Source organism: Hypanus sabinus, chromosome 4 (genome assembly GCF_030144855.1).
Source record: "Hypanus sabinus isolate sHypSab1 chromosome 4, sHypSab1.hap1, whole genome shotgun sequence".
In the NCBI taxonomy this organism is placed as follows: Eukaryota; Metazoa; Chordata; class Chondrichthyes; order Myliobatiformes; family Dasyatidae; genus Hypanus; species Hypanus sabinus.
In genome coordinates, this window is record NC_082709.1 from 2,880,453 (window position 1) to 2,905,839 (window position 25,387).

Sequence of the window (25,387 nt, forward strand, 5' to 3'; positions counted from 1 at the left end):
CTGCTTCCCCGCTGTCTATCTCAATAAACAAGGGAAACAGCCGTGTCAATATCCAACAGGGTCTTGAGTGTCCAAGATGCTCATTCACTGTTGGACTACATGCTGCCTTTGCGTGTTGACTCATTTCCTTTCTGTAGCAGGCAGTGACGTGGTCTGCACCATCCAGCTCGTCCTCAATCAGCAGCTCGCTAATGGGGTTGGTCTGGTCTACTTGAAGCTCTTAATGTCCAGCATTGTCTTGTGATCATACAAAATAGACACTTACAAAAGGGAGTAGTACCTCTGGTTGGACCCTGAGAGGCCACTGTTTCCAAACACATCGCCATTTACTGGAAATACCAAGTTTAAGTTGTGAGGTTGATGAATTGCCTCTGACAACCAAATCCAACTGCTAGCTTGGTTACTACATCCATCGGAACCATCTCTACTGACAGAAGAAGTGGCAAAGGCAGGTTACTGGCACGTAAAACCAGTCGCTTCAGGCAGATGGGACTCATCAGCTGTGGTTGGCAGTTCATCTAGGAGAATTTCAGTGAACTCAGCCTTTTCTGCTTTGAGCGACGGAGGATGAGAGGTGACCTAATAGAGGTGTATAAGGTGATGAGAGGCCATTGATCGTGTGGATAGTCAGAGGCTTTTTCCCAGGGTTGAAATGGTTGCCACAAGAGGACACAGGTTTAAGGTGCGGGGCAGTAGATATAGAGGAGATGTCAGGTAAGTTTTTTACGCAGAGAGTGGTGAGTGCGTGGGATGGGCTGCCGGCAACGGTGGTGGAAGTGGATACGATAGGGTCTTTTAAGAGACTTTTGGTTGGCTACAAGGAGCTTAGAAAAAGAGAATGCTATAGGTAAAGCCTAGGTAGTTCTGAGGTAGGGTCATGTTTGGCACAGCTTTGTGGGCCCAAGGGCGTGTATTGTGCTGTAGGTGTTCTATGTTTCTATGACTCCAGGGTAAAAAAGAGTTGAGGATAAATCTCAAACCTCCTCTGCCTTGCGGATATACCCACTCAGGGAGAAGGCTTCAGGTGAGGCAAAAATACAGAACTGAACTCCCTAAGGCAGTCCTACTAGGACACAACATCCATGGTTGATCTGACCAACAGATCACTCACTCACCCAGATTGTTGTGACATTGAGCAAAAGAAAATTAGAAATCTGTGAGCAAAATATTTATTTTCAGCATCACCAATAACCTCATGGCCCAGCTTATCTCTGACTTTATTTTCTGGATATGACATAAAGCTTGCTTCAGAGAAGTATGAAGCTGTATCTTGCGAGAAGCACAGAGAACACCTGAAAATTCATTGCTGCCTAGCAGGACTATTGTGTGATAAACATTAGAGGTAGCTTGCTAGAGACCAGGGATCCCAACTTGGGGTCCATGGACCCCTTGCTTATTGGTATTGATCCATGGCATGAAAATGTTGGGAACCTCCGCTCTAGACGTAATTGATCTGTCACATACTTAGACTCCACAGTTCAGTCACCTAATTATTAATCATGGCAAATAATTATACAAATATTAGGAAGAGAAGGTTTCTTTTTTACCATATTTATTCTCAATGATGGTGAAGCTGGATTGTACTGTTTGTAGTCATCTTCATCCAGAAGCAGAAAGAGACAATGTCAAAAACTCTCTGGCATGTGAACTCAATTTCAACATTTGAGAGATGTTTGGATAGGTACATGGATAGTAGGCCTATGGTCCGAGTGCAGGTCGATGGGAGAAGGCAGTTTAACTGGTTTTGGCATGAACTAGATGAGCCAAAGGGCCTGTTTCTGTGCTGTACTTCTCTCTGACTCTATGACAATGTGGGTCAGACAGAATTCGTGGAAAGGGGAACTGAGTTTTTCCTCAGTTTTCCAGCATCAGCAGTTGTTTTTGGTTTTCACCCTGAGGTGCTCACTCTGTGGATGGCACACCTCAGCTTTTCCTTCAGGGACCTTGATTTCACAGAAGCTTATCTGATATGCAGTCAGTTTGACTCACTCCACACATTACATGAATAAGAAAAGCCTGAGATCACTGATTTTGGTGAAATCCATGGAACTCAACACCAGGCTATAAAACTAAAGCCATCGGTGGCTAAACTAACCATGCCTCTAACTAACCAAAGCTGCTGAAAACCAGGATGCTGAAGTACCCTATAAGAACTCTAACATTGATATCTTCTCAGGAAAATATGAGATTACCCAGGTAGGCCTTGTTCACAATAACCCAATCACTAGCTATTTAAATGCATTGGTAATGCATTTGACACACAGCAATACATGCTCATTAATGCTCAGATTAATCTATTCTTCATAATTTAACCTTCTAGCAGAGCATAGTTCTGGTGAACTTTTTTCCTGTGCCCTTCCTAAATCGAACATTACATCCACAATTTTATCACGTTTCTCCAGATGGGGTCTGTTCAAGACTGGAGCTGAAGCATGACTTACTCACTTTTGTATTTCCAGCTCCCCGGAGATAAAGGCTGACATTCAATTTAGCATTTCAATTACTTTTTGAACTTGTGCACTAGCTTTTAGTGAAAAAGCATATGAACACCTAAATCCATTTATTCTTGAATAACTCTTAAGTGCTCAATAGTCAGGATTTTTGCTGTTCTATTACTTTAAAAAAATCAAAAAAAAATCACGGAGTATTATATTATGTTTTTACTTGTGACAGAAAGACTGTTTAAGGTTGGATTTTTGTGCATATGATCAATTGTATCATTTAAAATCACATTTCATGGTTGCCCAAAATTTTGACAATTAGGAAACATTACAGTATAATTACAAAATTTGAAGCAGTCATCAAGAGTACTTTGGTGTGATATTTGTTTATTCAGTGGAGAATTAAAAATACTAGGTTTTTAACATTGATTTGTAATCAAGGTACCACAGGATGAATCACAAGATTAATTCTTAGTATTGATAGGAATTGTTCTATGAAGAGGAATTCAGCAGAGTGAATCTATATTCTCTTGAGTTTCAAAGAATGGGAGGTGTTTTATTGGACCATACATAATTCTGTATAAACGACAGGATAAATGCAGAGATAGTGTCTCCGGTAGTGGAGATTCTGGTGGTCCAGATTCTCCATCTACAAGATAACAAATTTGTGAATCACATCTCGGAGTGACCCAACCAAGAATGATGTATCAGAGAGAACTAGCTGAGTGACATGGTGCTATGATAATAACCCTTTCTTCAATGCCCACAAAATAAAAGCGCTGGTCATTAACTTCAGGAAGGAAGTGGTACACATGCTACTGTTTACATCAATGTTGCTGAGGTCAAGTGGGTTGAGAGTATTAGGTCCCTAAGACAGATCATTGCCAATTCTTGTCTAACCACAGTAACATCATAGCTAACAACACCTCAACATCACAGAAATCAGCCTCTCCTACATAGACTCTGTCTACATCTCTTCTGGCCTCAGTATAGCAGCCAGGATCCCACCACATTCTCTCTTCTCATCAGGCTGAAAATACTAAGGACTTGAAGAGTGTACCACCTGACTCAGGGACAGCTTTCATGCTTCTGTTCTAAGATTATTCAATAGTTCTTTAGTACGATAAGAAGGCCTTGAGACCTTGGTGTACCTCACTTTGAGCTTGGACCTTACTGTCTACATGTTCTGCACTTTCCCTGTACAGTTATACTTTATTTTGCAGTCTGCTGTAACTTTAACCTCATACTACCTCAACGTAGAGCTGTATGAAATTAATCGATACATATGGTATCCAAGACATGTTTTTCACTGTACCTCAGTTCATATGACAATAATAAACCAACTTACAAATTTAATTCAAGCAAGCATTACTCAGGAGCAGCAATCAAGAACTTAGATGAAAATAAATTTCTTCATTTAGAAGAATATTTTAAATTATTTCTCCAGGAAGGTGGTGGAAACTTCATTGCCTATGTTGTTAAGGACAAGAATTGATAGAATTTAGGGTGTTAAGGTAATCGAGAGAAATGTGGTTAACACACTAATTAACGGATCTGCTATGTGATTATTTAATGGAAATGTCTCTGCATCTCTATTTTAAATGAACACCCCTCTATCCTGAGGCTGTGCCCTCTTGTCCTAAAATCCACACCAAGGAAATGTCCTTTTCACATCTACACTGTCTAGGACTTTCAACGTTCGATAGATTTCAATGAGATCCTCCTTCATCCTTCTAAGTTCCAGTGAATACAGACCCAGAACCATCAAACATTCCTCATATGATAACCCTTTCATTCCAGAAATCATCTTTGTGCACCTCCTCTGAACCCTCTCCAATGTCAGCACATCTTTTCTTAGATAAGGAGCCCAAAACTATTCACAATACTCAAGGTGAGGCTTCACTAGTTCCTAATAAAGCTTCAACATCACATCCCTGTTCATGTATTCTGCACATCTTGAAATGAATGCTAACATTGCATTTCCTTTCATCACCACTGACTCAACTTGCAAGTTAACTTTTAGGGTGTTCTGCACAAGGATAGCCAAGACCATTTGCATTTCAGATTTTTGGATTTTCTCCCCATTTAGAAAATAGTCCACACATTTATTTCTCCTACCAAAGTGCGTGACTATGCATTTTCCAACATTGTATTTCATTTGCCTCTTCCTTGCCCATTCTCCAAACCTGTCTGAGTCCTTCTGCAGCTCCCCGTCCTCCTCTAAAATGCTGAGGACATGATCCAAGACATCCCTGGCCCTGGCATCTGGGAGGCAACATACCTTCCAGGTGTCCCATTCATGTCCACAAAATCTCTGTCTGCTCCTCCAACTATCAAAGCCCCTATCACTACCCTCCCCTCTTCTCCCTCTTTCCCTTCTGCACCATAGACCCATGCTCAATGCCAGTAACCCAATCAGTTATATGCTTACTCTCCTGTACAAGCCGAAGGTCATCCAGCTGCTGCTCCAGTTCCCTAACACGGTCTTCAAGGAGCTGCAGCTGGATGCACTTCATGTGGCTTGTCATACTTAGCATTATGTTTTCCAACTTTATGCCAAATCTCATAAGGAAGTGGAAGCTCAAGAAATAGTCCTTGGTCCTGTCCCTTCTAATTGAGAGACTGGTTTGTGAAACAGAGGTATAGCCCATGTAATATCCCCTCTCTACCTAGCAAATACCAATTATGGTATTTAAAGATTTGTCATGCATGTGACACATTTCAGAGTTTATTCAAGGTACCACTACCAGAATTTGGTCAGCTTCATTACCATCAACATAATTATCAGTCAGGAAGAACCACAAAAGGAAGAAAAATGGGGAAAGAATGATGATAAACAAACTTTGTGACTAAGAGATGGCTGCTCCATTGTAATGCCCATAATGCAGCACATTAGCATAATGAAGCACAACACTCTACAGTACAGGCAGTCTGGGTTCAATTCTCACTGCAGTCTGTAAGGAACTTGTATGTTCTCCTTGTGACCACGTGGGTTTCTTCGGGGTGCACCCACAGTCCAAAGATGTACCAGCGGGTAGGTTAATTGGTCATTGAAAATTGCCCCATGATTAGGCTGGGATTAAATTGGGGGATTGCTGGGCAGTGCGATTCCAAGTGCCGGGAGGGCCTATTTTGTTTTGGATCTCACTAAACAAATAAATAAATCTCTCTAATAAGTGCATTTTGCAGAGGCATCCCAAGGAAAGGTTAAAAATGAGGAAGTTTTCAACAAAGATATAACAAGGAAAACTGATCCAAAACAAAACCCACTGAAGTTTAAAGCACATATTATCAAACTATGTGTCCTTTACACAATCTTGTGATTCGTTTCCTTACAGGCAGCCACAAAACAAAAAACCACAATATAACCCACTAAAGCAAAAAAAAACCTGTCAAACACCCATTGTGCAGAGAGGGAAAAAACAAATCATGCAAACAATAAAGCAAGCAAACACTTTTCAGAACCGAAGTTCACAGTGCCAGGCATCGTTACGGCCAATCGACAAATCCACTAGGTGCAGGTCATAGCCTCAGTCCGGTAGAGAGAGGAGCAAACCCCATGCAGCAGTGAACAGAACTGGCCAATCTCCTGCTTCTGGTTGGAAGGAGCTGCTGGCACAGCAGCAATGGCATGAGCTTCTAGGAAAAGGGAGGAAGGTGCAGGATAGATGAATTCCAAAAACAAAGTAATATTCAAATGGCAAAATAGTACAACTGTGGCTGACAAGGGAAGTCAATGCTAATGTAGAACAAAAGGGAGGATATAAAACAAAGCAAAAATGAGTCAGAAGGCAGAGGATTGGGAAGCTTTTAAAACCCTATTTAGCACTACTAATAGAATCGTTAGGAGGGAAAAGATGAAATATGGAAGGAAGCTGGCAAACAATATCAAGATGGATAGGAAAACCTTTTTCCAAGTATAAAAATAAAAGAGAGATGAGAGTGGATATAGGACCACTGGAAAATGAGGCCGGAAAACAGGGGACGAGTAAATGGCAGATGAACTAAATGAGTATTTTGCATCAGTCTTCACTGTGGAAGACACGAACAGTGTGCCAAATGTTATAGGGTGTGAGGGAAGAGAAGTGAGTGCAGTTGCTATCACGAAGGAGAAGGTGCTCAAAAAATTGAAAGACCCTAGGGTACATAAGTCACTTGGACTTGATGTACTGCACCCTTGGGTTCTGAGAAAGGTAGTGGTACAGATTGAGGAGGCATTAGAAATGATCTTTCAAAAATCATTGGAATCTGGCATGGTGCCAGAGGACTGCAAAATTGCAACTGTCACTACATTGTTTAAGAAAGGAGGAAGGCAGCAGAAAGGAAACTATAGATTAGTTAGCCTGAACTCAGTGGTTGGGAAGACATTGGAGTCATTTGTTAAGGATGAGGTGATGGAGTACTTGGTGACACAAGACAGGACAGGTCAAAGTCAGCATGGTTTCTTCAAGGTAAAATCTTACTTGACAAACCTGTTGGAATTCTTTAAAGAAACAACAAGCAGGATAGAAAAAGGGGATGCAGAGGATGATGTATATTTGAACTTTCAAAAGGCCTTTGACAAGGCGCCACACATGAGGCTGCTTAACAAGTTAAGAGCCCATGGAATTACAGGAATGTTACTGGCATGTTTAGAGCATTGGCTGATTTGTAGGAGACCGAGAGAGGGAATAAAAGAATCCCTTTCTGGTTGGCTGCCAGTGACTAGTGGTGTTCCTCAGAGATTGTTGGTTGGACCGCTGCTTTTTATCCTGTATATCAATGATGGAATACTTGGCTTTGTTGCCAAGTTTGCATATGATGCGAAGATTGGTGTACGGGCAGGAAATGTTGAGGATCTAGGTAGGCTGCAGAAGGACTTTAACAGATTAGGAGAATGGGCAAGAAAGTGGTAAATGAAATACAATGTTAGAAAATGCACAGTCATTCACTTTGGGAGTAGAAATAAATGTGCATACTATTTTCTAAACAGGGAGAAAATCCAAGAGTCTAGGGTGCAAAGGGTCTTGGGAGACCTTGTGAAGAACACCTTAAAAGTTAACTTGCAGGTTGATTCGGTGGTGAGAAAGGCTAATGTAATATTAACATTCATTTCAAGATGTCTAGAATACAAGAGCAGGGATGTGATGCTGAGGCTTTATAAGGCACTGGTGAGGCCTCACCTTGAGTATTGTGAACAGTTTTGGGCTCCTCATCTTAGAAAAGATGTATTGGCATTGGAGAGGGTTCAGAGAAGGTTCACAAGGATGATTCCAGGAATGAAAGGTTTATCATATGAGAAATGTTTGATAGCCCTGGGTCTGCACTCAATGGAATTTAGAGAGATGAGGGGATATCTCATTGAAACCTTTTGAATGTTGAAATGTCGAGATGGAGTAGATGTGGAAAGAATATTTGACATGATGAGGAAGTCTAGAACAAGAGGGCACAACCTCAGGACAGAGGGGTGTCCATTTAAAACCGGAATGTGGAGAAATTTCTTCAGCCAGAGGGTGGTGAATTTGTGGAATTTATTACCACAGGCAGCTGTGGAGGCCAGGTTATTGGGTGCATTTAAGGCAGAGCTTGATAGGTTCTTGATTGGACACAACATCAAAGGTTATAGGGAGAAGGCTGGGGGGAGGGACTGGGGAGGGGAAAACAGGATCAGCCTTGATAGAATAGTGGAGCAGACATGATGGGCCAAATTGCCTAATTCTGCTCCTATGTCTTATGGTCTAAATCATCCAAACCTCAGATCACTCCTTGCTTTTGTGCTCAGGTTCTGCCTTTTCAAATCCCCCTTGGGCTTGGGCTCTGCGTATCAATTTGGCCCGTACCTGACTTTTTTAATTTGGCTCAGCTCTTAAATCGATCAAACCTTGGATCTTTCTTCGCTTCATCTTGGCTCCAAAATATCGAATTGCCTCCGTCCACTCTGGGCTTTCCAGCCCTGACGTCCTGCAACCACCCTACCTGTCCAAGACTGCAACCCACACCACAAAAATGCCAGGTCAAACAGTTCCACTCCGAAAGGAAAGCCACCTTGCCGTGATTGTTCACCAGGAAAAGCGTGAATAACAAAATCTTTAGTGGCCCTCTTTATTTCATTGGCCACCAGCAAGTAGTCGCTAGAATTCACCAGCATCACCTTAAACCAGAAGTGTAGTATGTATTAATTCCATATGATCATTAAAATAGGATTACTGATGGTGTTGAAGTGAATACTTTCTATATTAGACACCTGATGTCAGCATTGTTAATATTGTCACAGAATTAATGGACCTAAGGAGACCAAGAGCTTCAAGAATGGGAGGGGAGGAATGTTGGCGTAAAGTTGGGAGGAAGAAAGGTGAAAATTAATTGACTTTATGTTTAATATTATCCAAATAAGAGAAGCCTCAGACACTTCTCCATAGCACTGTACTCTTTGGAAAAGGTCTCAAAAGGAAATTACTTTCCAACTCTGCTATTAATTCAGCATAAAAATGAAAAATGTAAGCTATTTATTAATATAGGAAAGTTGGAGTGTCATTTCACCTTTGCTGATCATATTTCAATGATCATAAAACTGAAAGTGAATCCTGAAAGCAGATTTTCCCATCAGCAGCAGCTTCTGCTGCATGTTTCATGGCTTTGAATCACACAAAATATATTCTGCCTTGTCTGAAATCATTGCCCTCCTTGTAATCCTTATGCAAATAGATAAAGCAAAGAACATATTTAAAAATAGGCAAAGAAAACAAGTTTGCTTGGAAATTCTATTGTATTACCCATTTTCTTTTTCAGGAAATGAAAATCATTTTTCTCATAGATTGAAATATGAGAATAAACATTTCTGAATCATTTTCTCTACCCGGAAAAATCGACCAGATCCTTCTTGCCATAAGTTAGCCTTTTGCTCCTGACATAATTTTATTTTGAGTATTGTGTTCCCTGTGCAATGTTCCCTTTGGCACATTGAGGGGAAACTTGGAGCCTGTTGTCTTGCTAGCCCAGCCACTGGGCTCTGTACCCTTGCTGGTACAAAGCTGGGCTGGGTAATCTCTTTCTCCTTTACTCTCCAGTATTGAATTAATGAGCCCTCAATACCTGCCCCACTAATTGTGCGATTGGTTCCAATTTCCAACTCCCATAAGTCCACACGATACAGGACCAGAATTGGGCCATTTGGCCCATTGAGTCTTCTCTGAGCTTCATCAATGACTTCCCTTCTGTCATAAGGTTAAAAGTGGGGATGTTCGCAGATGACTGCACAATGTTCTGCACTGTTCGTGACTCCTCAGATAGCGAAGCAATTCATATCCAAATGCAGCTGAACCTGGACAATATCCACGCTTGGGCTGACAAGTGGCAAGTAACATTCGAATCATGCAAGTGCCAGGCAATGACCATCTCCAACAAGAGAGGCTCTAACCATCGTTCCTTGACATTCAATGACAGCACTATCACTGAATTCCATTCCCTCAACATCCTGGGGAAATTGAACTGGTCTAGCCATATAAACACCATGGCTACCAGAGCAGGTCAAAGGCTAGGAATCCTGCAGCATGTTACTCACCTCCTGACTCCCGAAAACTTGTCCACCATCTACAAGGCTCAGATCGGGAGTGTAATGGAATACTCTCCACTCGCCTGGATGAGTGCAACTCCATCAACACTCAAAAAGCTTGACATCATCCAGCACAAGGCAGCCCACTTGACTGGTACCCCTTCAACAAGCATCCAATCCCTCAACCATCGACAAACAGTTTCAGCATTATGTACTATCTGCAAGATACACTACAATAACACACCAAAGTTCCTAAGGCAGCACTTTCTAGACCAATGACCACCACCATCTTGGTTGAGAATGAGAACAGCAGATACCTGGGAACACTGCTTGGAAATCCCCCTCCAAGTCACTCACCATCCTGACTTGGAAACATATCGCCATTCCCTCATTATCACTGGGTCAAGATCACCTACACCTCAGGGACTGCAGCAATTCAAGAATGCAGCTCATCACTTCCTTCTCACGGGCAACCTAGGATGGGCAATAAATGCCGGCTTAGCTAGCAATGTCCACATCCGATAAATGAATAAATAAATAAAAGACTAGAATGTATCCTTCATCAATGCAGCTCAACTCTCCTTTGTTCTTGTATACAGGATGATCTTTAATATTCAACAAGATAATCACTTACAGAGACTGCTATACCTAATCTTAAGCAGCTTCCCCTGAAGTTTAACCACCTAAGTGGTCTCGAGTGAGGGGGTCAAAGATTTTCCCTCATTCTCAACATATTGAGCGATAGCAGAAGGCACCAGATTATAGGAACACAGTAATTACAAAGAAATCATTGTGGGAAAACAATTCAAAGATTCAGAAGTTACTGGTGAAGCTCCTTAAATCTGAAAGATTCTCCAGATCTGTCTGAGCTGATCCTAGCCAAAGATTTGCCATATATTTTTTTCTCTACTAACTTGAGTACATTGCAAGTGGAAAAACAAAAAAAAAATCAAATATCACAGTCATTATTTTATTATTGATCAATGTGTTCATTTGGTGGGTAAACTCATAATGTAAAAGGGAATTTAGGGCATCAGTTTAAGATTGGAATATCAGTCAAAGTACTCTTCAGTCCACAAGAAAAATTACTTGCTCTGTGAAAGCACTGAGATCATATTAAAAATAATTTGAAATGGATCCACTATTGTCTCCTGTATGGCTTAACCCTATGTAAATCACTATTCCTGATGGCATCACATGGCAGTAGATGTCTTTTCATTCAAAGTGTATCCATTTCAGAGTGAAAAAGAAATACAGTCATTGGCCATTTTATTAGGTACAGAAGTAGAGCCCAGTGTGGTCTTCTGCTGCTGTAGCCCATGCACATCAAGGGTCAATGTGTTGTGTGTTGAGAGATGCTCTTCTGTACATCACTGTTGTATTGCGTACACTACTAGCACCTTTCAGTCTGGCCACCTCCTCTGACCTCTCACATTTTCGCTTGCAGAACTGCCAACCACTGGAATTTTTTGTGTTTTTCCACACCGCTTTCTGTAAACTTTAGAGACTGTTGTGTGTGAAAATCCCAGGAGATCAGCAGTTTCTGAGATACTCAAAACACCCTCTCTGGCACCAACAATAGGTCAAAGTCATTTAGATCACATTTCTTCCCCATTCTGATGTTTTGTGTGAACACCAACTGAATCTCTTGACCATGTCTGCATGCTTTTATGCATTAAGTTGCTGGTATGTGATTGGCTGATAATGAGTGTACTTAATATAGTGGCTACTGAGTATATGTGTATAGTTCAATCAGTAATATGCATTAATTACAGAAAGAAACAAAGTCAAATTTAATACAGGCAGTCCCCGGGTTATGAACAAGTTCTGTTCCTGAGCCCGTCTTTAAGTTGGATTTGTATGTAAGTCGGAACAAGCACATCTGGTATTATTTAGCGTCAGTTAGTCAAATGTTTGTATTAGTATATAGTATATATTTTACCTTTCTATGCATACAAAACACTTAAGAAATGTATGTATTCCAATAATTAAACCACTGCGTTGCTTAGTAATTATTGTAGCTTTCATCGGGGCAGGGCCTTTCACATGCTCCATTATTCTCACTTTATCCTTCATCCTTTAAAATCGTTCAGATCGTTGACCGACTGTAGCCTAACACTTTACCTTTTTTTTTGTAATTTATTTTTTTTATTGAAGTTCATCAAACAAACATTTCCATAAGATGTATTTCAGACATTGTACATATATATCATATAATCATATATATCACAAAATCTCCACAAAGTATTTATCTGGGATATACACTTACAGAAAAGAGTGGAAAGAAAAAACAAGCTAAAGGAAAGAACTATGTACAAGTAGGGAGTGATTTTTTTACAACAGATTCATTGATTTGTGAGAATAAAATCAGGCCTATGAGGCATTATGTAGTTAAACCATTTTTCCCAGTATGAATCAAATTGTCCCAGCTTATGATTAACAGATGCTGTTATCTTCTCCATTTTGTAAATGTCCATTGTAATTTCCATCTATGTATTTAAAGTTGGGCTCTCCTGTGATAAGCATTTCCTAGTAAGAGTCTTTTTACCAGCCACCAACAGCATATTCATTAAATATTTATCTCTTTTCAATCATTCTTGAGGTATATATCCAAAATATATGGTCTTATTCTCCAAGGGTATTTCACATTTAAAAATGTCTTGTAGGGCATTATGTATCCCCCTCCAATAGTTTTTGATAACACAGCAGTCCCAAAAAATATGATAATGATTTGCATTTTGATTTCCACAATTTCTCCAGCAAATGGGGGGTTACTATCATAATGGGATTTCTGAGAGGGTGTAATAAAATATCTTATCAAGTTTTTCCATCCAAACTCCCTCCATTTCTGTGAATTGGTACACTTCCATTGATATCTCCATATTGTTGTCCATTCTTCCTCAGATATAATTATCCCACCTCCAATGACTGATGGTGTTTTGCTTTATTACTTCCACTTAATTTTCAATCATGATCGCTTCCCGTCAATGGAACAGAAACAGTGTGGGTGGCTCCACTGGCTCCCGAGGTCCACTGGGTCCTAAGGACCACCGTACTGAATCCGCCGGGTCCTAAAGTCTACCATACTGAGACAGGTTAAATGGGACAAGTGGGGGCTATGCTGAGTTTGGGTATTTGATCCTCCTCAATATTCCACGTGGGAATTTAAACTGGAGGTGGCAGTGTTTTTTTTTACGAGGTCGAGTTGCGAGCTTGACATCAACCCAATGTGCTCGGGAGGGGTCTGTCACTGGATTGAACTTGGGAACCTCCATTCTTGAGCCCGGCAATGATCTTACTATGCCACCAGCCGACCGGAAAGTTGGTGTCAGGGTGAATCTTGCTAAGTAAAATTTAAGCCAAATACAAAGTTACACACTCAACACAGTGTCAACAGCAACAACTTAAAATGACGGAAGGTGTCATGATCTGACTTAAAATGGTGGACGGCATCCTCCTTCCTTGGTTCATAAGTACGAGTTGTTCGTAAGTCAGACATTCGTAACTCGGGGACTACCTGTATACAGTTATCCATGTGTAATTAAATAGCACCTTTAATATAATACGATATCCACAGGAGGTTCATGGGAGCATTATGAAGCAGTTTGGTTCTAAATATAAAAAAAAGACATGGGCTATGATCAATCCCTTTTTACAAATCATCCTAAATAAGAAAAGATAGATGAAGTAGATGAACAAGAGGTTGATAGAACTCAGATGAATGGAAGCTGAGGCACATGGACCAATGTCAGTGAGGTCATAATTGGGAATTCAAAAGAAACTAATTTTAAGGGAGTGTTAACATCTTGGTGCTGCTTAAGTCACCTTCACTATAAGTCAAAGAACAATGAGATAAAATGTGTGTTCAGAATTTGGTGTGAATTGGGCCACAAAGCTTTCAACATGTCTAAGTTTATGGATGGTGGAAACTAGGCAGCTGTCGAAAAGTGTGTTGAAATTATCAAGTCCACACGTAATAAAGGTGTGATGAGAGCTAGTGCAGAAAACAATGCAAATAATTTCTGAGATACATATCACTATGGATAATGGCTTGTACACTATCTGTGGTGTGCATATTTCAAACAATGGGTGATCACAATTTCTATGAAGAATCGATATATTTTTCTGTGTCATTTCAATACAACTGTTCAATCATTAACAGATCTGGATTGAAAACTATTTGGCGACAAAGCTTTCAATGTTATATTTTCATCAGTAATCCATTCCACTGTTCGTACCAACATTCACTTCCAATTGCTTCAGTTTTTAACAAACTGTTGCTGTATCACAGGATCAAGTTGCCAGATGAGAACATTGGACAGTGGAATTGGGACATTCCCCCTCCCAGACTCCGTGAACCGGGCAACAGGGCGACACGTTACCAAAACATCATCCTGCCTTGATTATGAGCTTTGCTCCTCCCTGGAAAAGATGCCATACACAGCAACAGTTTCTCAGAAAGCAAAAACACTTGAACGAGAAGTGCCTTGCAGTGCTGAATGCAGCAATCCTCGGCCAGAAATGATTGGCCACTCAGCATCAGACCCCACGATGGTTGCTAAACCTGCGCTCGCATTTCCAAGTTGCCTTCCCAAGCCATCCAGCGCAGGTAAGTAAGTCTTGTAAATAGGTGGTATATTGAAGCATCTTTCTATGCTGAGACAGCAAGTCCTGCAATAGATTAACTAATCTGAGTCAGAAACCTGAGAAAGTCTGCAGATGTTGGGTGACCAAAGCAAAGCAGAGAAAATGCTGGAGGAAATCAACTGGTCAGGCAGCATCTATGGAAATGAAAAGACAGATGACATTTCAGGCTGACACAGTTCTTCTGTCAAGGAGGGTCTTGGCCCAAGACATTGACTATCAATTTATTTTCATAGATGCTGCCTGACCTGCTGAGTTCTTCCAGCATTTTGTATGTGTTGCTCTAGAGTTATTGTTAGCAAGTCTTCAAGGGGAAAAGTAGGAAAGAGTGAATCCTTTGACGTGTATAATATATTTGTGTCGTATTTTCATCTAATTTCAAATGTTCTAACTTGTAATTCTATGTGGAATAGAACAATATAGTAAATAACTTAAACAATAGCAAATACCAATGAATTCTAACATTCATTTTCTGTCTCAGATATTAGATCAAAAAACGTGTGTAGTGTAGCAAGCTCATGAGAGAGATCCCATTCATGTATTAGGTGCTGTGCAACCTGATGGTCATGTCTTTGACCTTATTTTTGCTATAGAACAGACTGTGTGATTAGACACTGTCATTATAACAAATTGAATAGAATCCATGAGCAATAGATTGTTTCATGAAGGCTGGTTAATAGGAAAATTCTGCAGTGATCTAGTTGCGAGACGACACCAGACTGACAATGGCAGAGTACAATCTCTTAATTAACATGTCAAGATGTCAACATTGCAAGATACAATAAACCAGATAGACTGGATGTCTGCATTTGCCACCCGATTATTTACTGGTGCTTTTATTTCCTGTGCATATTTCTATATCTATTGAACAATTAATGTATTGTGAGCAGATTAAAATGTATTAATCACCAATATATTTCCTATATAAACTGCATTAAAATAACTCAGTTTAAAAGTTAAGTATTATTAATATCCTGACAATTCTCTTGACCATTTAATCTTGCAGAAAGAGAAATTTAACTTGTGTTGAAGAAAATTTGAAACAATTTAATGATATGATTACATGCTAGGTTTCCTTGTTACTAAATACAAAATGCAAGATCGTCTAACTGAGGGTTGCAGTCCAACCCAATGTTCAAACGACTGTCAAAGTGAACATTCCAAGTTGTCAGAGAAAACAAGGAATTTGCAACAGCCAAGCTGTTCCCTAAGTCTGAGTGCACAGGTAAGATACCATTGAGGCTATTGTTTAAAAAAAAGGTTTTTCTTCCAAATATTTTAAACCTTGTGGCATTTAATTAATTCTTTGTGTGGTTTGTGTTATCGTTTCCTAATATGTGAAAGAACTATAAATAGCAATAAATAACAAAAGCATGAAATAACAAGATAATGAGGTCCTTAAAGTGAGATCATTGGTTGTGGGAACATTTCAATTAATGAGAGTAACTATCCTTTTTTGTTCAAGAGCCTGATGATTGAGGAGTAGAAACTATTCTTGAACATGGTGATGCAAGTCCTGAGGCACCTGTACCTTCTACCTGTTGGCAGCAGTGAGAAAAGAGCATGGTCTGGGTGATGAGGATCTTTGATGATTGATACTGCTTTTCTACAGCAATCTTTCATGTGCTCAACGGTTGGGAGGGCTTTACCCATTATGTACTGGGCTGAATCCAGTGCATTTTATAGGATTTGCTGTTCAAAGAGTAGGCATTCGGCACAGACTAGAAGGGCCGAGTTGGCCTGTTTCCGTGCTGCATTGGTGTTCCCACACCAGACCTTAATGCAACTGGTCAATACACATTCTACTACACATCTGTAGAAGTTCGTCAAGGTTTTTAATGTAATGCATAATGTCCTCAGTCTTCTAAGGAAATAAAGGCACTGTCGTGCTTTCTTTGCAGTTACATTTATATGCTGGGTCCAAGACATGCCCTCTTAGATGGTAACACCCAGGGGTTTAAAGTAACTGACCCTCTCCATCTCTGATCCTCTGATAGTATGTGAAGCTGTTTTAAAGAAGTAAATTCAAAGCTGTCATCTAACATGGTTGCTGAGATAATACTGGTGCTTGAGTTTTGCTTTCACATGCTAATATTTTAAGCCCTTGCATCTTTTATCAAATTGAATTGACGTCCATTGTTTTCCATACACAAGCTGTTGTATTTTCCTGTGACACAAAAATACATCACGTTGCTATTCACAGAAATTATCAATTAGCCATGAACGAGGTGAAAAGAGAAAGCTGCAAAGGATCTTATTTCTTAGAATCGAGCACTCAAGTTTGGCACAACATAAAGCACATTTTAAAGTTGCAATGATATAAGCTGCTCTAGCTTCAGCCCTTATAAAATTGACGTGACCTCGATTCTTTTACGTTTCTTGATTTCTAACAAAATGCAGAGTATACACATCTAATATGCAGCTAGAAGTGTGTGTGTGTGTGTGAGAGAGAGAGACAGACAGACAGACAGACATGGCGATGGATCTGTACCAGCAAAAAAATTTTATCAATCGAACAACTAGAGTCAGGAGAATCTGAATCAGGTTTATTATCACTAACATATAGTATGTCATGAATTGTGTTATTTTGTGGCAGCAGTATAGTGCAATACATAAAATACTATAATTTACATTAAGAAATATATTTCTAATTTTAGTATTAAAAAATACTGTATATTGGACTACAAACGGGGTAGAAATACATCTCCAACAAAGGATAAGTGAAGCACTCTTCCCCTCCGCTATCCTTGGACAAGGTGTAGCACCTGCTTAACCCCCCCACCCCACCCCGATCAGGGTCACGCGAAGCCATGGAAGCAGGTGGTGGATGGTCGTATGAGTAGCTGGTGCATATCCCAAGTCCAGGTTATATGATCTCTAATGCCAGGCTGATGATCTTGGAAGAGTTTCGATAATGGCTGGGGTCACTCGTCTTGTAAAGACACTGTCCAGAAGAAGGCAATGACAAAGCACTTCTGTAGAAAATTTGCCAAGAACAATAATGGCCATGGAAAGACCATGATCACCTACATCATATGACATGTCACATAATGATGATGTAGATAGATAGATAGATACTATAATGATCTCCAAGGAAATTAAAGTGTCACAGCAGCATTACAGGTGCACAAATATACAAATATTAGAAGAGAAGTGGAAAGAATAAAAAATAAATTACCTCAAGCAGTCTAACAGGAGAAGGTCATCACTTCCCTGGCTATAAGTTGATTCTTCATAGAGCCTAATGGCTGAAGATAAGAATGACCTCCTATAGCACCCTTTGAAACAGCGTAGTTTTTATCGTCTGTTACCGAAGGTGCTCCTTCATTCAGACAAGGTTGCATGCAGAGAATGAAAAACATTTTCCAAAATTGTAAGGATTTCCCTTTGTTCACCACAGCTTCCAGTGTGTTCAGGTTGACTCCTATAATAGAGCCAGCTTTTCTAAGCAGTTTATTGAGCTGTTGGCGTTACCCATGTTGATGCCATTGCCCCAACACACCACTGCATAGAATATTGTACTGGCAACAACAGACCGGTAGAACTGGAAGCAAAGGCCTGCATACACTTCTGTCATGCTTTCTCGTGCCCCACAAACGACCAGGAGACGCAGAAGATTCTTCAAGAAGTATTAAACTTTAATTCGCAAATCAAAGCTGAGACAGTCAGTGAGCTAGTCACTGATTGCCCACCGATCCTTGTACATAACATTTTTTATAGCAATCTCCTGGTTTAGTTGCATTAGCATATCCAATCGATCTATAGTTGCATATCACAAGTACATCTGCCACTATTATTTCTACCCATTGACTTAATCATGTTCTAATCTACATCTCTTAGCTACTTCTCATTAACACACCATTGTCTTCTACATTCTTAAGATTTCATTCTCCTACTAAATTGGGTACATGCATAGTAAATAGCAAACTCAGACTACATAATCTACATCAAGGCTGACTACATAGTTTTGGTTATACAGCAAACAAGTTCAAAGCAAAACATCTCTTAGCTACCTCTCAGTACCACACCATTGTCTTCTACATTCATACATGTATAGCAAATAGCAAACTCAGACTACATAATCCACATCTCTTAACTTCCTCTTATTAACACACCATTCATTGTCTTCTACATTCCTAAGACTTCATTCTCTAGCAAATAGCAAGTTACAACTTTTATACTCCAATAACACCTAGGGACCTCAGTCTCCTCAGGAAGCAGAGGAAACTCTGGTCCTTCTAGTCTCTGTGATGGTGCTCCACTCAAGTCTGTCAATGCAAGTCTCTAATGGACATTCCAAAAAATCATATAATGTAAGTTTGATCGTTAGAGTATTAAAGTGTAATTAACATAGTCCTAAATAAAACAAAATTGAAATAAAAAGGTCAGACACTGTTTATGATTAATTTCTAAATATAAATATTGATTGCAAATCTTTCTGCAGTAGCTCCATAGGTTGGACAATATAGCTCCAGAAGTATAAAAGCCCAAAAGAAATCTATGCCCTGAGTACAAGCAACAGATATTAGTCATTCAGTGAGACTAAAATTGAATTGTCATGGAATATACTTGTATTGCAGGGCAATATTACATTGAGTTTGATTTGACAATTAACTGCTTCAATCTCATCATTTGTTACAGTATCCCATTCACATGTGTATCAGCAACACCTTCCAGATTTTATTTCTTAGTCGAAATATTGAATGGAAGTAGTTATATTCAATTTAGTATCTGATACTTAGATGAGATTACTTTGATTGTTGAATGCTTTTTACATTATATTGGGTACACAGTAATAAAGATGTAAGCACATGTGTGAGTGAGTCTACTTGTAGACATTCAGTGTCTAGAAACATTAAGAGCTTGATTTTAAATGCAGGATTACAATTTTATTTTTACTTCCCGTTACACTGCTGGCATTTAGTGCAGCGATATTGAGACCCAGTGGTGTTCAGAGCTTCTTTCATTGTGTCAGTAGTTCCTTCTCTGTTTTCACTACTGTCTGTCATGCAAGTTGCTGGTTACAATGCTGAAGCAGAAACCAAAAAAGCTGCAATTACATGAATTTTTTAGCAATAATAATTATTTTTACAAAGCACTGGCTTTATTTCATTTCTTTGAAGAAGTTATTAATATTGTGGATAAAACAGAACCAGCCGATAGAATCTAATAGCCCGTGGTATTACAGGAAAGTTACTAACATGGTTAGGGGACTGGCTGATTGGAAGAAGGCAGCGAGTGGGAATCAAAGGATCCTCGTCTGGTTAGCTGCCAGTGAGTGACTAGTGGTGTTCCACAGGGGTCAGTGTGGGTCCACTTCTTTTTATGCTGTATATCAATGATTTAGATGATGAAATAGGTGACTTTATTGCCAAGTTTTTAGATGATACAAAGATTGGTGGAGGGGCAGGTAATGCTGAGAAACAGGTAGGATGCAGATGGACTTAGACAGATTAGGAGAATGCACGGTCATGAATTTTGGTAGTAGAAACAAATATGCGGACTACTTACTAAATAGGGAGAAAATCCAAAAATCTTAGATGTAAAGGGATCTGGGAGTCCTTGTGCAGAACACCCTAAATGTTAACTTGCAGGCAGAGTCTGTGCTGAGGAAGGCAAATGCAATGCAAGAGGACTAGAGTGGACTAGAACGAGAAAGGATGTACACCCATGATTGTGTAGCCAAGTTTCCATCAAACTCAATATATAAGTTTGCTGATGACACCACAATTGTAGGCCGTATCTTGGGTAGTGATGAGTCTGAGTACAGAGAGGAAATTAAGAACCTGATGGCATGGTGCCAAGACAATAACCTATCCCTCAACGTCAGCAAGACGAAGGAATTGGTTGTTGATTTCAGAAGGAGTAGCAGACCACACGGCCCCATCTACATCGGTGATGCACAGGTGGAACAGGTCAAAAACTTTAAGTTCCTCGGGGTCAATATCACAAATGACTTGACCAAGCAGAGTCCACTGCCAAGAAGGCCCACCAGCGCCTTTACTTCTTGAGAAAGCTGAAGAAATTTGGCCTGTCCCCTAAAACCCTCACTAATTTTTATAGCTGCACCGTAGAAAGCATTCTTCTAGGGTGCACCAAAACCTGGTATGGAAGTTGTCCTGTCCAAGACTGGAAGAAGCTGCAGAAGATCATGAACATAGCCAAGCACATCACACAAACCAATCTTCCATCCCTGGACCGCACGTTGTCAGAGCAGTGCTGCCAGGATAATCAAGGACACGACCCACCCAGCCAACACACTTTTTGTCCCACTTCCCTCCGGGAGAAGGTTCAGGAGCATGAAGACTCATACAGCCAGATTTGGGAACAGCTTCTTTCCAACTGTGAGAAGACTGCTGAACGGATCCTGACCTTGATCTGGGCCGTACCTTCCAAATATCCAGACCTGTCTCTCGGTTTTTTTTCGCACTATCTTACTCTCCCTTTTCTATTTTCTATTTATGATTTATAATTTAATACTTTATAATTTATACTTGCGTGGACAAAGGAATAGCTGTTTGTGAACAAACAGAGAAGCACAAAAATAATTGTTTTCAGGTTGGTAAGATATCAGGGATGATGACGTTTCAATATGCGTCAGATCGATCAAGTTATCAAAGGAGTGGTTGTTAAATTTGTTGATGGAACATATAAGTAGTAAAGTAAATTGTAAAACGAGCAAATGTAGTCATAAAGAATCGGAGATTAGTTAAAGGAGTAGGCATACATATGGAAAAAGGAGTATATTATGAAATTGCCAATTTTGTAAGGAAAAATTGAAAAGTGCTGGTGACAAATTGCAAAGCTCCAAGATGCAGATACAACTGTTAACACTTTTGTTTATTTATTAAAGTGATACATTCTTCGCAGGCTGAGCCATTTTCATTGCTCATCCCTTGCTATCCTTGTGAAGGTGTTGGGGCCTTCTTGAACAGCAACAGTCCATGAGGATTCCCAGATGTTGACTTGCTGTTGAAGCCACACTGAATATCGTGGGTACTAGCAGGAGTTTCTCTTGTCGGATAATACCTTTGCCTGGAATTTATACAGTGCAAATCTCACTTGCTACCTATTAACCCAGGTCTTAATATCGTCCAGATCACACTGCACTTGCATGTGGTCTGCTTCATTATCTGACAAGATGTAAATGGTATATAACAAAATGTTCGAACATGCTTGACTTGTAGAGTTTAGGAGATGGTGACTATTGACACATATAAAATATTAAGGGATTGGAGCAAGATGGATCTAGAGAGGATGTGTTCTCTTCTCAAAGAAGGATCACTTGAGATGATGTTCATGTGAGACAGAGCTGAAGTGAATTTTTAACTTTCAGTGGATTATGTGTTTTGAAATACCCTTTATTAAAAGACAGTGGAATCAAGATTTTTAAATATTTTTCTAAAGAAAAGGTAGGTTCTCAATAAATTTTAAAAAAAGTGAAATCCAGGTTACCATAGATAAATGGGATTACAAGACTAAAGTTACAATTACATTAGGTATGATCTTATCGAGTGTTGGAGCTAGCAGAAGAGACCCAGAGGCCTGCACATGTTCCTTATTTATTCATGTTTGTATCTGCTCTATTGTGTTCAAATCCTGGGTATCTGGTTGTCACAGAGATGACTATTTTATGGATGATAATTCTAATCAATTAAACAAATTTGAAACTTGCAATGCAGAAACAAATCCAATGCCAGGAATAGTGCCATAAGTGAGAGAAGAAAGGCAACATTTACAAAGCCTGTTTTACAATCTCAGAACATCCAGAAGCCAAGTCATTGGGTATATTTAAAGGAGAGGTTGATAGGTTTGTGATTAATAAGGGAGTCAAAGTTTGCAGGGAGAAGGCAAGAGAATGGGCATGAGAAGGATAATAAATCAGCCTGATCGAATGGTGCAATAGACGATGTGCGGAGTGACCTAATTCAGCTGCTTTGTCTTATGATCCCACGGTCTTAACATTAATGAAACACTTTCAAAGTTACTGCTGTGATATAGAAAATGTGGTGTAAATTTGCATGCAGCGCACCTGAGCAGAAAATGTGCTAATCAACTTCGATTGTCTAAGCTGTAATTATTGCATAGGTATTGTCTGCTCAATAAATGACATTTTGCTGCTAACATGTTAAAACAAAACTAAATACAAGAAATCTGTACATTACTTCCAGTTCATTCAAACTTTCCTTATGAACATGGTTTTCCTGATTTCTTTTTCGAATATTTCTAGTCTGATAGTTAAAATAGGTAAGTTTGAGAATTGTCTCCCATTGAACAAAAAAAACCTACAGTATGTTGATAGATACATTTAATCCAATTAATTGATGAAATGTTACCAGAACTGGCAGCTTTTGATCGGAATTTTTGATTCTATTTCTCTGTTTACTTTTGCTACTTGACTTGTTGAGACTTCCGAGCATATTTTTATTTCTTATTATTTTGGATACCAGATCTACAGTTTTTGTTGCTTTCAATTTTTATTTCAATATGGATTCACCATCGTTGTTATTTGCCATGTCATATAATGTGGGTGATCATGACCATAATTATTCTTGGAAAATTCGTCTGCAGAAGTGGTTTGCTATTGCCACCTTCTGAGCAGTGTCTTTACAAGACGGGTGATTTCTGCCATTATCAACACTCTTCATTGATTTGTCTGCCTGGTGTCAGTGGTCATATAACCAGGACTTATGATATGCACCAGCTGTTCATATGACCATCCACCACAGGTTCCCATGACTTCATGTGGCCCAGATCAGGAACTAAGCAGGTGCTAGATCTTGCCCAAGGGTGGCCTGCCTACAGGCTAACGGAAGGAAGGAGCACCTTACACCTCCTTCAGTAGAGTCATATCTCCGACCTGCCACCCAACTACATGAACTAAGGACTTGAAGTATGATGTAGGAAGTGCAGACTTTCCAAAAATAACTTTAAAATTAATATTCATTTATTTCATCACAATTTGAGCAGGTAGAATGTGTCAGATTAGCGTCTATTCTACGTAAACATAATAACCTCTTATGAGGGCATATGAGAGTTTGCCATCATTTATCGATTGTTCGACATGGGAATTAATGCCTACTTTCACCAGAAACTAAAATGAGCTTCCAGAGAGAATTTATAAATCATCTTTGAAGATAAGCTGGTTCATATATGTCAGAATCAGAATCAGGTTTATTATCACCTGCATGTGACGTGAAATTCGTTAACTTAGCAGCAGCAATTCAACGCAGTACTTAATCTAGCAGAGAGAAAAAGTATACAATAAGTAAAATGAAACAATAATAAATAAATAAGTAAATCAATTACATATATTGAATTGATTATTAAAAATGTGCAAAAACAGAAATATTGTATATTAAAAAGTGAAGTAGTGCCCAAAGCTTCAAAGTCCATTCAGGAATCGGATGGCAGAGGGGAAGAAGCTGTTCCTGAATCACTGAGTGCGTGCCTTCAGGCATCTGTACCTCCTACCTGATGGTAACAGTAAGAAAAGGGCATGCCCTGGGTGCTGGAGATCCTTAATAATGGACGCTGCCTTTCTGAGACACTGTTCCCTGAAGATATCCTGGGTACTTTGTAGGCTAGTGCCCAAGATGGAGCTGATTAGATTTACAACCTTCTGCAGCTTCTTTCAGTCCTGTGCAGTCGCCCCTCCAAACCAGACAGTGATGCAGCCTGTCAGAATGCTCTCCACAATACAACTATAGAAGTTTTTGAGTGTATTTGTTGACATGCTAAATCTCTTCAAACTCCTAATAAAGTATAGCAGCTGTCTTGCCTTCTTTAAGACTACATCAATATGTTGGGACCAGAGATGTTGACACTCAGGAACTTGAAACTGCTCACTCTCTCCACTTCTGATCCCTCTATGAGGATTGGTATGTGTTTCTTCATCTTACCCTTCCTGAAGTCCGCAATCAGCTCTTTTGTCTTACTGACATTGAGTGCCAGGTTGTTGCTGCGGCACCATTCCACTAGTTGACTTATCTCACTCCTGTACACCCTCTTGTCACCACCTGAGATTCTACCAACAATGGCTGTATCATCAGCAAATTTGTTGATGGTATATGAGCTATGCCTAGCCACACAGTCATGTGTATAGAGAGAGTAGAGCAGTGGGCTAAGCACACACCCTGCGGTGCACCAGGGTTGATCGTCAGTGAGGAGGAGATGTTATCACCAATCCGCACAGACTATGGTCTTCAGGTTAGGAAATTGAGGATCCAATTACAGAGGGAGGTACAGTGGCCCAGGTTCTGCAACTTCTCAATCAGGATTGTGGGAATGATAGTGTTAAATGCTGAGCTATGGTCGATGAACAGCATCCTGACGTAGGTGTTTGTGTTGTCCCAGGTAGTTAAAGCCATGTGAAGAGCCATTGAGATTGCATCTGTTGTTGACCTATTGTGGTGATAGCAAATTGCAATTGGTCCAGGTCCTTGCTGAGACAGGAGGCACCTAAAATGCATCTAAATATTATTTTAAACCTAAGAGGTTCAGGTAATCTGAACAACTCCCACAAAATGCTGGAGGAACTCAGCAAATCAGGCAGCATCTTTGGAAGCTCCTGGTCAAAATGGCACTTGCGTACAGCATTCCTTGGTTTGATATCTTATGGATAGATTATGAATCCATATATTTCACCTCTTTTATATGCTTACATTTGTTTTCGGTCTTGAATACGATTCTGGAACTGTTCGAACCTGTGATTTGTAGTTTGGAGATTGTTTTAGTGTTCCAGCACTCCTCAGTCTCCGAGAGGACTCCA

At 39.8% G+C, this 25,387-nt stretch overlaps 1 protein-coding gene across 17 annotated transcripts in view; it reads left to right on the forward strand.

The window, feature by feature from the left end:
* nckap5l (NCK-associated protein 5-like) overlaps nt 1-25,387 on the forward strand; it is a 954,759-nt gene that overhangs the window by 860,258 nt on the left and 69,114 nt on the right. For all 17 annotated transcript variants that reach the window (XR_009511536.1, XR_009511537.1, XR_009511538.1 and 14 more), the window contains 2 exons: nt 14,264-14,581; nt 15,687-15,841. Coding sequence is in view for 14 of the 17 variants with exons in the window: in XM_059966283.1 (XP_059822266.1) it covers nt 14,264-14,581; nt 15,687-15,841 (473 nt within the window). In the remaining 3 variants the exon portion in view is untranslated. The remainder of the gene's footprint in view (nt 1-14,263; nt 14,582-15,686; nt 15,842-25,387) is intronic.